The sequence below is a fragment of the Merops nubicus genome, unplaced genomic scaffold, assembly GCF_000691845.1.
Source record: "Merops nubicus isolate BGI_N331 unplaced genomic scaffold, ASM69184v1 scaffold4800, whole genome shotgun sequence".
NCBI lineage: Eukaryota > Metazoa > Chordata > Aves > Coraciiformes > Meropidae > Merops > Merops nubicus.
The window spans coordinates 64,075-80,242 of record NW_008583425.1 but is presented as its reverse complement, the minus strand read 5'-3'; the positions used below and the strand labels follow the sequence as shown (position 1 = coordinate 80,242).

General features: G+C 42.6%; 1 protein-coding gene across 1 annotated transcript in view; it reads left to right on the top strand.

Annotated features, from left to right (window-relative positions):
- CDH4 (cadherin 4, type 1, R-cadherin (retinal)) overlaps nucleotides 1–16,168 on the top strand; it is a gene marked incomplete at its 5' end in the record, with an annotated part of 174,111 nt that overhangs the window by 94,272 nt on the left and 63,671 nt on the right. The window contains one exon of the mRNA XM_008940541.1: nucleotides 2,529–2,701. Coding sequence (XP_008938789.1) covers nucleotides 2,529–2,701 — 173 coding nt within the window. The remainder of the gene's footprint in view (nucleotides 1–2,528; nucleotides 2,702–16,168) is intronic.

Genomic DNA, 16,168 nt, shown 5'->3' with positions numbered 1-16,168 from the left:
GGGTGAAGAAGACCTACTCTACACTCCCTCCATAGTGCAGCTGCTGTCAGCTCACCCCATGCCCACCAGAGCAGCAGTCTGTTGAGTTCCCAACTCCCCTGCCAAGTTGGGAACCCACCATATCCTGCTCTGGCAGGGGGGTTGGACTAGATAATCTTTCGAGGTCCCTTCCAACCCCTATGATTCTATGATATCCCACACGTCCTGGTTTAGTTTGGAAACCACAGTGCAGTTTGAGAGATCCCAGATGAGCAGTGACCACAACTGTGGGGTGCCCTTGTCTGAACATAGTAACCCCAATAGCTGTCCTTTCTGAGCTCTTTCTTGCACTAGAACTGAATCACAAATTACTACCTGTTTTTTGGAATCTCTCCTAAGACTGCACATGTCCTAAAATAGATTCTGTTTTCCTCTTCCACTTCTGTTTTCATTAGCCCCAGGTTGTGACATTCTGTTCAGAGATATTTTCAGTACAGAATGCATTAAGATAACATAAATTCCAAATCAAACATCTCATTCAGCACATTTCCTATTTAAATTTCTCCTTTACGTTTCCCCTGTACTTATCTAAGAGTCGGCTTCTTTATTTGTATCAGTTGTCTCGTGATAACGGGTTTGCAAAAGAGCAAAAAAAAGAATGTTTGAAGAGAAAGGAGAAAATTCATTGCTTGCACAGCCTTGTTTGAATTCAGTCTTCCTTCCTTCTCCTGAAGTTTATTGATCGGAAAAATGTTAAAGTTGTTGAATAGTTTGTTTTCATTTCACAAATGTGAATCAGGATTATTGCAGAAAGACAGGGATGTATTCATCATTAGAATTTGCTTTACACGTTCATTTATTTTTTAATCTATAATTCTTATTGAACTAAGAAAACTCACAGGGATATGTATCACCACAGAGAACAAAAAGAGCGTGATTGAGGCAGATGGAAGGAGATCAGCAAAGCACATTCCACAGTGCAAAAATACAAACTTATGAGGCCAGTTCTTGCTAATACTGAGAAATGTTGTTTTCCCAAAGTTGGGGAAGATATAGGGAAGGGGGGCTTAACAGGGATTGCCTAAGTGCTGAGTGGCTTAAAGACACTTGGCTAGGGTACAGAATGTGGGCATGCTGCAGCCATGGGTAGATCTGCCCATTTAGAACATGAGGTATGTTTTTAAACTCTCTTGCAAGCAGAGGCAAGCTCCCCAGCTCCCTGCTTTCTCTGAACTGGAAGCTTGGTAGCTTTGTGGCCAAGCTGGGCATCCCGGCTTGTTAGATGAGGCTCGATGCAATGCTGATGTGGCCACATGTCCTCGAGTTTGCCAGTGGCTGACATAGAACCAAGAGGGCAGAATGAACTCAGCTCTTTTTGTAAAACAACACATGACTCCATCTTAAATCAGCTCAGGTTCTTTCTGGGACCACTTTGTGACTCCTCCTGCATGACAGGCTCACCAGCTGGTTCATCCCCTTCAGAGTTCCCAAATGAGCAGTGCTTAAGCCGTACCTTCCATCTTTCCATTGACACTGTTGAGTTTTGATGGTCACCAAACGAGGCTGTGTCTCTCTCTGCCTCCCACTCCTCCTTTCAGGTCTCATCCCACTAGCTTCATCCACTGTCACAGATTGCTTTTTGTAAGCAGTATGTGTCTGCCCTTTTAGTCATTCTCTTCTACCAATATAACAAGAGTAAAGCTGGGCCCTATGAGCTCTGGGGGGTCACAGGACCATGCAGCTGCAGGAGTCCATCCAATCAAGTAACATCTTTTACCCTCATAATGATAATTTCCCACTTTAGCAAAACACCCTGCTGCCAAACTCTAGTGATAATGAACCTGTCAGTGCATCAGTGCACTCCCAATAGTATCTAGAAAGTAGGGATTGTTTTTTGCAAGGCAAATGAAGACACTGATGATTAGCAAGAAACAAACCAACTATTCAATACATCGCTGGCCACACATACCAAATCATTGATTCTCTGTCCTGCTGGGCAGCAGCTGTTCCATTTGCTCTGCAGAAGTGTTGGTTTTTTTCCTCCAGAAGGGGCTAGAAAGGTGGACTTCTCTATGAGAACTGGAGGCAGCAGGCAGTTGGTTCCTGCACTGAGCATGGTCATGTTGATGGGGTCCAACTGAAGCTGCTGAGACGTCTGATGGGCTTTCCACTCTTAAATTCTCCTGCTGAATGCATGTGAACGCAGTGATTGGATGGAAAATAATCTCCTGTGAGAATCCATACGAAATAGAAGGACAAAAAACATTGCCCTAAAACTTACAATCACTGAAAGAATTAGAAGTTAATCATAGATATCCTCATATGACTTCTCACTATATACCAGTTATGTATAATCAGTATCCTTACAGATCATCTAGTCTCAGCAGCGCTGCTATTTCCATATTCCTCGCCTTGCCTGGCTGCCTGGATCGAGATGGGATGCCTGCTCCGTAACGTTTCTGAGTAAAACATGTGACCCCAGGTCAGTGGAACTGCAGATCTGCTCTGCAATGAGATAGAACTGATATCTCACCTTCTCTTGTTGCCAGGTACCTACGTGATGACAGTGACAGCCAACGACGCGGATGACAGCACTACAGCAAACGGGATGGTCCGGTACCGGATCGTGACTCAGACCCCACAGAGCCCCTCCCAAAACATGTTCACTATCAACAGCGAGACAGGAGACATCGTCACCGTGGCTGCTGGACTTGACAGAGAGGTGAGCTTAAAAGCCATCACACCAGGTTTCCCGTTGTCCAGGGTTTCCGACTTGCCAGGTCAAGTCTTGAACACTAAGCATGTACAAGCTGGAGCTGCGATGGTGAGATCATGGTCTTTCTGCAGCAACTGTGGGGCATAATGGCTTTGATGTGATATTTTTGTCTTAATCCATAGCAGTCGATGAAACCCTGGGAGAATCTTGAAACTCATGAAGCTGATATTTTCCTTGCATAAATTTGTACAACTCAAAGATGTAGGAAATACTCCAGGAGGAGCAGGGGGATGAATAAATTGGCATTTGTCCCCCTTCTGTTGGGGGACAAATGAAGTGCCAGACATCTATAGCCCTTTCTAGATCTCTCTTGCTTAGTTCTTTGCGTGTTATCTTTGGAGGCAGTTACACAGCCTATACTTGACAAACTGCATGCTTGATAATGGCATCCTTGTGTCATTTCCAAGCTAGGAAAACATCTTCCAGTGATTTTGGTTTTGTGTGAGGATCTTCCTTTAACGCCTCTTCTACCTGGCAATTTATGGTGTACAGCTTTTTCAATGCAGAAGGAATTTCATTTTTACTGACGAAAATGTACTCCACCAGTGTAAGCTATATACAGAGCTGTGCCTTCCCTAGTTGTGAGTATAGCTCAAGGACAAAGCATTTATACCTCACACATGAAAGAAAAATCAATATAGCATCAGTGGTGAGTTGGAGTGACTGGGAAAGAAGGGAACGGGGGTCAATGGATGTGAAGGGGAGAACCCCAGAACTTAAGTTCTGTGATTTTTACCCACTGGAATGGGTAGTTCATGGAATGTCACGTGTCCAGTGCAATTAGGAGATCTTGATAAACTAAATGATGGGAAAGATGATTTATTTATTGAATGACCAGCCACAGATAGTATGGCATGCAGCAAATACAGGAGAACCTACATAGTCCAAGGCTCAGCTGTTTAAGTTCAGGCAGACCCCAGAGATAAGAAGTCCAGTGAAATCCATTTTGAGAGAGCCTAGCATGCTGCATTGCTGAGAGAAGGCACCAGAAACTGGTTTTGTTCTCCCTTCTCTCCTTTCCTTCCCGTGATGGATGGCAGAGACAGGAGGCCCCACATGCAGGCAGGGTGGACACCAGGCTCCGAGCACCTCAGGGATCTTCTCCCCGTGCCCAGCAGCCCCAGCAGCTCGGCAGCAAGCGGGGTGCCTGGGGCCCCTGGTGGGACCGGCCCGGGCATGGGGGCTGCTGCCTGGGAGCCGTGGGGGTCTGGGGCTTGCCCAAGGCACGCCTTCAGAGCAGGCCCACCTGGGAGTTGACTCTGGGTGAAGCAGCTTTCCAAGGAGAAGGTCGGGAGAGCAGAGCTTTCTAGATGTGAAGAAGAGAAGCAGAGCTGGGGGAGCGAGAGGAGCACCAGAGCCTGTTCCTTCCCACCTGACGTGGCAGACGTTGGAAGTACAACCTAAGGCAGATTTGACCTTTCCCTGCTCTTTTTACTTGGAGAACCAGAAAGTTAGCTGAATCTTAAGCAGGTAGATTATCCTAGGCAATGCTGAAGCCTGCAGCATGCTTGCAGTCGAAGAGGAGAAACAAGTGCTGTAGAGATTGCTGGCAGCCCTCAGGGGGATGGTGGCAGCGTATTCGGAGGAGAGATCCGAATTCTGGCAGGAAAATGCTGATTTTATGGAACTGACACAACTATTATTGGCCCCTTGACGTCAGTGGGGGCCAGCATTTTAACATAGAGCTTTATAGGTAGAGAAAGGTCGTTGGTTTATATTCATTTCAGAGACATAGCTTGGTGGGAAAGAGATTTTAATCTCAGCAAATCAGCTGAAAAAAAAGAGGCAGGTGATAGTTGGGGGTTAAGGATAAGGCAGAACCATTGTCTTTTTTCAGATGTGCCTAATTGCATATGAAGTATTTTAAAACCTTGCAGCAGAACCATATGCTTCCTGTTGGCTCCCTAGTTGCAGTGGGTCTGGGAAATCAAGGCAAGCTGGCACGTTATATGGAGATATGGTGTTGGGTGTCCCAAGCTGAGTACCAAGCTGGGCAAGGGACATGTGGATCGAGGCAGAACAACCAGCTCTGGGCACAGGCCTGGGGCTGCCCTGAAGCTATGGGACATGTTTATTCCCAGCACTCTCTCTTGTGTTTCAGGATTACATCTGGATTTGGCAAAAGTTTCTGGTTTATTAACATAAAATTGAATTAGGTCTAAATTGAAGAATGTGTTTAAGCATTCCCATAACTGTACCACAGATTTTTTGTTTTTGTTTTTGTTTATTTTTCCTGAAACCTTGAGAAAGCTATTAGAGGAGTAAATTTGGGTTTGCTGCTGACATTTTCTTGTTGTTAGGAAAAGGAGCTGAAGAGCAGTATTTGGAATGCAGATTTGTGTAAATTAAAATGTTAACAAATCTGACCTATTCAGCTGAAACTACTACAACCAAGATAAATTCCCTGGATACCAGTTATTTCTCCAAATGCTTATTGACACATTTATCAGTGCCTGTGACACTATTATGTTAAGCTGTGTTGAAACAGAACCAGGTTTTCAGTCTCTGTTGGACCCTTCTAGTTTCCTCCCGCAAAGGTGCCTCACAGCAGGTGTGAAAATAACTGTCAGAGCTATGCTGTATCTGAGAGACAAGTCCACGTTCCTGATCCAGAATTTGCCTTTCAGAGGGGTGAAAAGTCACTTCAGAGCTGATGTTTCTAGCTCAGCATTTCTGTTGCATGCTCATTAGAGGACATTTCCTGATGCTGTCAGCATCTCCACCTCAGTATTGGTTCTGTAATGGTTTCTTACATTACCTTCAACTCATGAAAGGTCCACGAAACTGGGCAAAGTGTTCCAGCTTGTTTTGTGTCATGAGAAGGGTTTTGGTTAATGTGCAAGAAACCTATTTTAGGACAAATTCATGTAGTGTGATGCTGTTTCTAAGCCGTCATTTCCACAAACCAAAGAGGAAATTAAAAACTCAGCCTCTCAAATTGTGCTGGTCTCTCTAAATGTGTCTGCCACTGAAGATAGCAAAATGAAAAGCCAAGGTATTAAAATATTGATGGCTTTAAAGTTATCTTACCTGGTTCCCACTAATCTGGATGTAAATATGGTTACAATGTTCTGTGTCCATTCACTCATTACGACTGTGTTTAATTGGATGGATTCCCAAGGAAGATAAAGATAATTGGACTGCACTTCATAAAAATTATTAAAGGAGGACAGTTTAGCAACAGACTGATTTAAGCTCCTGGATGCCTAAGGGTGAGAAATGCCAAAGGTGGAACGAAGGAACATCTATTCCTTGAACTAATAGGGAAAATGATAGGGATTTAGAGTGTACAAAGGTACATTCAGAAAGCCAGGCTTAGATGAAAAGGCTAAAAGCAGATACTTGCTGTAACACAGGAAAATGTAGGAAATCTGTAACTGGTTTAATGAAACTCGGAGGGAAAGATCAAATAGTGGTGGGAGCAGAAAATGTGTGGATTAATAGGGGAGGCTATGAACACACGGGATGGACAGGTTGTAACAAAGTTCAGGGGGCAGGAGGGGACCGTGCTAGCTTATTTAATTTATGGCAGGCTGCTGCAGAAATGGGTGGTACTACTGCGAGATGCTACCCAGCTGACAGCTTAATTTAGCAGTGCATCTGAATTCCAGATTTCATTGCTCCTCTTTTTTTTTTTTCTACTGGGAGGAAAATAACAAGAAGTAAAAAAGGGTCAGCTGTCCCCAGCTGGGGCGGGAAAACAGGCAGAACTTTCATATTTCCATTTTCCATGCTGAAATGTAACATTTCTCCTCATAACCATGCAAAAGGGACTCGGTCTGTTCTGCATGCTCGCTCGTTTTGTCCACGACTGCTCCCGCTGGCATCCCAGGCGGGGCTGGAGCCCAGGCTGTCAGTCTGGCAGGGAGCTCCTGGGGCAGTAAATCAACCCCATCAGCTCTTTTGATTTCTCTGGTGGCAGAATATTTGTCTCAGTTGCACGGTAAACTTGCACTGAAGCTATAGTATAGGCAATATCATCCTCTGAAGAGCTTGCCCTAAATATTTTATGAACATGGACTTCGAGCAAGCAGGAAGGGGAAAAAAAACAGAAATGAGAGAAAAGGAGCTGGTTGATCCCACACTCTGCTGGCAGGCCAATAAATGTCGAGACATCTCAAATGCCATCCAGGCTTGTTTGAGGTATTAAGTATTTTGGCTCTGCAGTGCTTGTAGTGTAATGTTGCTAACTTTCTGAGATCTCCTTTAGAAAGGAGTCTCTTCCCGGCACATTCCTCCTGTGTTGAAGAAATGAAGAAAGCCAGGAGCTCTGAGTTGCTTCTTCCAAATTTCTGCATGTTTATATTTCTTTTAAAAGTGAGTGGAGCTCTGCTGCTGCAAATGCTTTTAAAAATACATGAAATCCGAATCTATGATTACTACACTTGGCTTTCCAAAAACATGATGTTGCTAGTCTTTCTCAAGTGAGTGAAAGATAAAAGGGAGAGCCTGCCAACAACTGAGTTAGTGGCTTATTTTATTTATGAATGAAATGGCAGTGGGGAAGAGGAAGAGTTCTTATTAGCAGAGACAGTTGATTTATTTTCCAACACTCTGGTTTTGGTGCAACTAGATATTTTTGATAGAGCAGAAATTTGATGTGTTATGTAAAAAAAAAATAAAATAACATAAAATAACAAAAACAAAACCAAAAACAAAAACAAAAACAAAACAAAAAAAAAAAAAAAAAAAAACACACCAGGGTATCTGCTCCTTGAAAAACTGTGTGGGGATTGGTTACCATCTGTAGTAACTATTTTGGGTACATTTGTCTCCAGGTCATTGCAATAGCTTTTAAAAACTTATTACTTCATTTCACGTGTTGGCTGGGAGTGAACAAGGCATTGCACTGGTGATAGGAATTGGTTTAGCCATTGAGACTGCTATAATTCATCGGTTGTGAAACAGTCCCATAGACAGCCATCCACTGGCCTGAGATTGCCCAAGCACAGTGGGTTTAGTCTGGATTTGTGTCTTTCAGCCAGTTAGTAATGCAGGCTGAGCCTTGCTTTCCCTGCCAGGAAACCTTCCTCTGACAGGAGAGTCCAGCAGCTTTCAATCCTTTTTCCACCCCTGGAATATAACAAAAGGAATTTATTCTGTTCTAAATTATCATCACCTGTGTTAATTATTTTCCCTGACTGCATATCAATGGGATGTTCTGAGGGGCTGCACCAACTCTGAGCAGGGCTGGAGGAACATCTGTTGTGGTGTGAGGCTGAAGAATCTCAACACGATACAAGTGATATATGAGCAAGTCTGTGCAGATTATCACTCATGTATGTGTACTGACAAAATATAAAGAATGAGGGAAAGTGACATCTAAATGGCTTGACTGCATCCTACGAGTTCCCGTTTTTCATTTTCCTCACTCACATTAGCCATCTCCAAGGAGCAGGAAGGACTAAAGCAAAATTGGTAAGAGGATGTCACCTTCTCACAGCCACAACCTAGCGTGCACCATGTTTGCTATTGATATCTATTACAGGAGTTCAGATGGGTTCTGGTTTTCATGTTCTCTCCATCATTTTATTCTGGAGAAGAACTAAAAGAAAGTTTAGGTTCTGCTGAGCCACGAGTATCTTGGTTTTAAAGATGAAGTTCCCATATCACCACATTAAAGTGTGCAGAAAAATGCATCTGCAGCTGAACTCATAGGAGAAGAATGAGGGTGAGAGATTAGTAATTATTCTACCAGTGAGGCACATCTGTTTCTAGGAATTTGGACCACAAAATCCTGTATTTAGTTTCCAGACTTGCAGTCTCCAAAGCATTTCCAAAGACTGAGATGATGAAGGACTGTAACAGACTTCCAGGGTAAGTGGCTTTTGTACTTCTCACAGCATTCAATGACTGGAAGTCGTAGTGGAACATGTCTCAATGGTTGGACTTGATGATCTTGGAGGTCCCTTCCAACCTAAAGGATTCTATGATTCTATGATTCTATGTCTTCAAGCCAGACATAAACTATTGGAGTCTTAACAGAGGTAAAGAGCTAAAATACTGCAGCGTCGTCTGTACAGCAGGTCAGATTCTATGTTTGGCTTGTCCCTTCTAGTCTTGGCTTTAATGTTTCCAAAAGAATTTCCCTGTACTGTTGAGCAGCAGCTCTCCTCAGCCCTGTGCACTGCAGGCTCTGCCCTCGCTGCCTGGGATTTGTGGAGCACAAAATCATTCTAGGGGCTGAAAACCACTCCATAAATGTTATTTGTCACTGAATACTGTGTTATTCCTGATAGCCTGTAATTTTTCAGGTCTAACAAAAATGTAAATATTGGAGCTTTAGATATTAATATGTGTGAAATCATTACTTAAAGATAAAACTGGTCAAATTATTCAGTTATAAAATTATCCCATTTCCACAGCAGAATATGCTGTCAGAAGAAGAGCTGATTAGCCATAAGCTGAATTTAGTCAGTAGATTTATGCTGGATTCTGGTTTACGTTTCTGCATTACACATAGGACTGATTTGAGCTTGTGTCACCATTCCAGCGTGTGTTCCATCTCCTGGTTGCATACAAGAATGACTTCTTTCAGCAAATTATGATGAGGACCTGCTCATCAGTAAAGAAGGTTCATTTTGTTAAATCTATTTCATGCCTTTGGAAATGCATCGTGCACCCAGTGGAGGGTCACCTGTAGTCATTTGAGATACCAGAAGTGAGCAGATGGGGAGGGCTTGAGTCTGCTCTCGTGGTCCAGTGTCACTTAACGGATTCCTCAGTAGCCTTTGCTGCAGGATGGGAAAGATGTGAGTGAAGCCCCATCGTACTAATAATGCCATTTGTTTTAATTAAGAAGAGAATTATGTCAGTGGCTCTGAAGCCTTGTTACAGTACCTGGGAAGAGTATTTCTCCCTGTTTGCATGTCTTGAATAGCAATGGCTGTGTGTCATTCTGACAGGTGTTTTGAGAATCATCTGTACCGTTGGTCTTCTGCATGATTGCTGCAACTCAGTAAATATGAGGGTTTAGAGCTTGTGTGTATGGAAAGATTTTTTGATTATTTTTCTGTGATAAAAATCTGATGCTAGGTAGAACAGTAAGACAGATAGAGGGAGGGCTCTGAGTAGTGATCCTTGGAAGACAATAGCATGAGTATGTGTTTCACTTAAGGAGTATTTGATGATGATAGGAGAAACAGTACAAAATAGCTTTCCAAAATAAGAGGCTGGTAAATAGCTTGGAACCTGTCCAGTGAGTAGATAGGAAAATAGCAATGGTATTTACCTCCAAAAGAAAAAAATCACCAGCAAGATGATCAGGACTCAGATGTAACAGGCTGGAGACAACTGGTTACACAAACTGTGATGATCTGTTGGCACAGTATGAATGTGAGCTTGTGTAAGCTCAGCCTAACTCTGGTTTCATCCACATGCATTCACTCTGCTTAGACACTAATGGCCCTGTCACCACTGAGGGGTTTAGGAACTTAATAACATTGTCAAGCAAGAGGAAACACTAATGAAGGAAGTAAGACAAGTGCAACAAAAATGTATTTAATCATGCTGCCTGGATGGGCAGAGCACGTTTTATGGCCACCTGTATTGCCAGTCCTTGACCAATAGATGTGTGATATTTAATCCTTGACACCTCTGCTTTTGGGGAAGGAGGACTTTGCATGCTCTAGAAGAACATGGCACAGCAAAGCCTGTTTGGTTAAGCAAGCTGCTCAGTCTGATAGCTTCCATGGAACCTTAGGGTGCTCTTCCTGTTATTTCAGTCTGTGCAACACAAGTTCTTTGGGATTCGAAAAATCACAGTCAGCCTGTCTCCAGGATAAACAGTCTTACCAATTTTTTAATACTAATTTTGAACTTGTCTTCAGTAATTCTTTGCCTTGCTCTTGCCAGTGCTGAGGGGCCTTATTCACGATGGGGGGACATGTTGTCTTTGCCACTGCTCTTGCCCTTTGAAGGAGGAGAGCATCAGAGCTGTGTGTGAGGGATGAGGGAGGACCTGTGATTTTGTGGCCATGCTGATTAACTCTCTTGAGAAGTTAGTTTCTAAGTTGCAGACCAGTTGCTGAGGAGGCTTTATCTTTCCTGATGAGGCTGACAAGCCCTGTGCTCCATTGAAATGTGGTTGCCAGAGGAGGTGATGGGGAGCCCACCTCAGCACCACAGCTCTTCTCTGCAATAAAAACCTGACAAGGTGATCTGGCACACACAGCTTACATTTGGATGCTAGTACCTATTGTACAAGGGCATTTCATTCCCCATCAAATTATGTTTTTAATAAAGATTATCAAATAGAGCAATGGTGCAGCTTTTAGCAGTCTGATTGGTCTGTGGAGTTTTCCAGTTTGAGTCCCTATAAAGATGTGCACAGAAGGATGCTCTGGCCACAGAACAGAGAGAACTGATGTCTAAAAGTAAGCCTACTTTTACATCTCCCATGGAGCTGATTCCACCAAGAATGAGTCCGACCCTTTGGCTGAAATGAAGAGTTTCCTCCCACACAGACAGTGCATATGGAGCTATTTACTGCCTAGCAGAGTAGCTCCCAGATTTGTTTTCTTAATTCATTTTTTTTTTTCCTGTTTACATTAGACCCTTTTATACACTTGGCTTCATAAAATCAGAGTTCTGGGGATGGGGCATCGACCACCTCTCTGGGCAACATGGGCCAATGTTTCATCACCCTCAGTGTAAAAAACGTCTTCCTTCTGTCTAGTCTAAATTGCCCCTCTTTTAGTTTCAAACCATCACCCCTTGTCCTGTCCCAACAGGCCCTGCTAAAAACTCTGTCCCCAGCTTTCTTATAAGCATTCTTTAAGTACTGAAAGACCACAGTAAGGTCTCCCCAGAGCCTCCTTTTCTGCATGCTGAACAACCCCAGCTCTCTCAGCTTTTCTTCATAGAGGAGAGGGATTCCAGCCCTCTGATCATTTCTGTGGCCTCCTCTGGACCTGCTCCAACAGGTCCACGTGGTTCCTGCTCTGAAGGCACCAGGGCTGGACGCAGGACTCCAGGTAACAGGACACGGTGCTTCCTTTACCTCTTGCTAGCATTCAGACACGATAGCTTCTGGAGGAGGCTGGACTGACTCACATGTTAAACTGGAATGGCTTCTAATTCATAGTGGGGCAAGCTATTGAAGAGATGTTACCAAATTGAAAAGCTACATGATTTGGGGTTGACCTATTCAGATAAAACAAACGTTTGAGTTTAATTTGGTACAATTATAGAGTCTGAGCAAGAACAGGACTGATAGTGAACCTAATCCAGTCTCCTTTTTAAAATGGGGAAATCTTCAGAGCCTCTCCTGGAAGAAAATTCTACATATACTAATAGCCTATGGACCCTTTTCTTTCTTCACACACATTTTAGTATGTTCAGAGAGTTCTGGTACAGTCTGGCTGCACTTGTTTCAAGTTGCTCCTGAAATCCCACCTCTGACTACAGTGGGTTGGCTTATACATTATTCAATAGTAAAATCCCAGCTGAATAGCAAGGGGGGAAAATAGTTAAGTATCGGAGTGGAAAGCTCACCAGGTCCTTAGCATAATCTATCTGGTTCAGACCTGCATTTCTTTTTCCATTTGAGCTTGTCTTACAGTGGAGAATAGTGTTTCATTCCAGTTCTAGATAGACAACTACCTGCTCAGCTCAGGCAGATTTAAAGTTTTTCTTCTGGTACATCACATACTTTCCAACAGCCCCTTCCCCTCTCTAATGGGATTATTGTCTAAATCTGCACCAGGTCAAGTGAAATAATTAAACACAAGCTGGCTCTGCTAATTAACTTATCCACAGACCATTGTCTGTTATTAGCATTTTAAAGAGAGACTTTGTTAACTCTTTCTTCCTAGACTCAGTAGTAGTTTTTTAATAACTCAGCCCATTTCTATAAGTTTCTTTGGCTACGTTTCTTACTAGAATATTATCATCAACACATTTGCCAGAGCATGAATGAGTTTAGAGGACGTTTCAGTCTGCAGCAGCTACTCTTCTTAACAGAGCATAACAAAAAGGCAGCTTAAATGCAAAAGAATGTAACTGTCAGAAGACCAGATATAGCATTTTCTATTCTGAAACTGTTTTAAAATGAAAAGTGTAAACAATGGAGAGACTATTACGTGCTTTGTAAAATCTAATTAAAATGGTGATATATCTGGTGTCTCTATGGTACCTCTCATCAGAGATTTGTAACAGTGTCAGGATCATGGGAGTATGGAGTTGCTGGAGTTGTAATACTTCCAAAAAGCAGAAATATGTGCAGAGGGACAAAAATGTGGGAGTTTGCTATTCTGTGCCGTGAATACTGTCTTAATTCCTTGAGTTCTATACTAATTAGTACGCAAAAAGGTGGCAGAAGGTGGCTTTTCAAAGGGAAGATCTGTTCTTGTTAGACACTTCCAAGCATCACTAGACTGACTATAAATAATCACAACATCAGCTACCAAGGTTTGGGATGTTCTCCATGCTCAGCATGTTGAGAGAGGCTCTTTTGGATAAGGCGAGCAAGGTGTCATATGCAGGCAGGAAAGAGAGGTGTGCTGGTTTTCCCAGCATTGCATATTAAAGCAGACAGGAGCTTGTAGTAGCAGAGCAGTGAAGTGGTTTGCACTTTTGTCATGATAACTTCATCATTTTTCCTCCTAATTTTTAGGCTAAATATATTCCTTTTGTTGTTGTTCTGTTATTCCAATTTTTTTTTTTTAAATTCTGGGGATTTAGTGTAAGAAATCCTCATTAGGGAGAGCGTGTGTCAGCACAATGATGTTTTATTCAAGCTATTAATTTTTTTCGTACTTAAAATGCTTTCTGTTCCAAATGCCTTTCTAGAAAAATAAATGTAGTTTACAGTTAAAGTAAACAGGTCACATACTGAGTGACCTCAAATCTTCTGGCTAAAATTTAGAAGGGGAACTAATTGGATAAAAATATGGTGACTCATACTATCCAGACATTCAATAAGGTGGCCTTTCCAGTCTTAATTTATACAGCTCTCTGAAAAATAAATAGATTGCAGTTTCATATTCATACCAATGTGGAATTCATCTCAGTTTATGAGGAAAAATCCTGTTTTAATGGTGAAAGGTTTGGGCAGATGCTCAAACAGGGGTAAACTGGCCAGGCTGATTTCTGTTGCCTGAAGATGGGAAGCAGGGTTTGTAAGACAACAGCATGTGACTCCTGTAGAAATGGTAAAGCGTTTCTGATAAATATCTGCTTTTCTAAAGGGAGGGCTTGATGCCACCCAAGCAAGCATATGCCCCACAAAATATCTACTTAGGAAGCGTTGTTTTCACCTTCTGAAGTTGAATTTCAGAGAGATAAGAGCAGCATCCTTCTTTCTTTAAATCTGTGCATACCCTACAGATTGCTTGCAGGAGAGTGGAACTGGTCCAGCCATAGAGAAGTGCAGTGTTTGAAATACCCTACAGTATATTATACCTGTTTTGCTCACAGGAGAGCTCATACTGAGGGTGAAGTGAAGTAGTAGATGAGAGGATACTCCACACATTATTCATTCTGGAAGTGGTTTGTTTTGGAGATGTGTATGTTTCTGCAATTATTTTAGCCATTAAACTTCAGCCCTGAAAATGCTTTCATCTTGGCTGATTCCATCTTTTTGTGGCCATGGCAATGCAGAGGAGTGTGATGGGAAATGCGTTATTAGATTTGTAAATTATGTGCATTTTTCCCCCCTTAATGTTTGATATCAGAAGGCATGATGTGTGACAGAAAAGGTAATGAACAGTATTTCCTTGTAAAATCAGCGATGAGATGTGGCTTGAATGAATGCATGTTTGAGCATAAAGAGAAAAATCTGGAAGGGTTACCAGTGCCCCTCACTATCAGAAAATCGGCCCTGTGGGTGAGAACCAGAAGCAGCTTCCATCAATGTGTGCTGGATTGGCACTGAGTGACTGTGAGACTGCAGCATATCTGCTGTCTGCAAAGGCATCTCTGCCCCAGCCATGGTCCATATAGACATATCTAACAGACCTTCCATGGGCAAGCTTCACTAGGGTAGTAAAGCAGCCTGAAGACCAGGGGAACCTGCAGGACCTTGGCTGGGTCTTTGGGTAGGTGGCGTGCCTTGCAGTGCCTTTGGCCACGGCAACATTTCTGTGAAACCCCAAACCAGAGAGCTGGAGAATCCCAGCTAGAAATTGAAGCACCAGCAATCTTTTCTGCAGATCGTCCTGGTCAGGCAGGAAATGCCCCACTAGAGTTTCCCAGCCCCACGTTAGGACAAAATAATGAATTTTTGAAATCATAATTGCCAATCAGGAAAAAAAAGTCTGGAGAGAATCAACATTTTTATTTTAATAGCTGCAAAAATGTCACATTGATATTGGTCTTCTAAAATGATGTTTGACATTTTAAAAGATCAATTTCTGTCAAACTTACCTGAAACTATTAAAACCATTTTAAAAGGGACTGTTTTGCAATGTGAAAATAAACTCCAAGCGAGGGAGAGGTTTCAAATGCCCTTCCTTGCGAGCAGTTTCACTCTTCATGTCTTCTGATGAAAAATTATTTTGTCATAATATTCTCCACCAGTTTTCATCCTCAGGCCCCTTCAGCTCTCGATATGGTCTCTGCCACTACTGTCATCCTACCATATCAAAACGAGTGTTTAGGGATGTTCAGAAAACTAATTCCACTGTTTGCAATAAAAGCCTATTAATGTAACTCGGAGTGACCATTGCCTGCAGTATTAGCATCTTCAAAGGCTGGCTGGCAGATTTGAGAAGTGGATTTTGCATTATTGTGCAGACCCCAGATGCTGTACCAGGGCATGTTTGGAGAGGAGCACAGTGCTCTTCCTACAACATCCCTAGGAAATCAGGTAGGGTGAGCTAGGTACCTAATAACCAGCTGTGCAGGAGAGCAGCCAGGGAAAACGCATCAAAAAATCATGCAGAAACTCATTTAAAGTTACATAAAATATTGTTTGCATTTTCACAGGCAGTTATTTTCAAGTCTAACCAGCTGTATCTGCTTGGAGTGGCCCTAAATAAATACATCGTTACATAAACAGAAAATTTGTTGGGGATTTTTTCCAATGAGGTCCAGGCCCTGTTTGCTTCACAGTATTGCACAGACTGTGAGAAGGAGGTGTTTGAATTTCAATGGGACATTTTGACACAGAAAATCCCGTTCTTAGTATGTTTGGTGTTTCTGATTCCTATGATGACAGCTACTTTCAAAGAAGACACGGTAAATAACATGGTACACTTTTTATTAGAGAAATTTGAATGTAAATAGAAAGTCCAAGTGAGTGATTACATTTCATTTAACATTTTTCACCCCCTTTTGGTACAGCAAGCCGACGTCTGGAGCGTGTGGTGGAGCGTTCAGGCGTTTTGCTGACAGGCTTCCCAGCAGCTCGTTGGTTTATTTGGAGAGCAGGGTGACTGCTATTCAGGGAGACCACAGTGTCGTGGTGTGCAG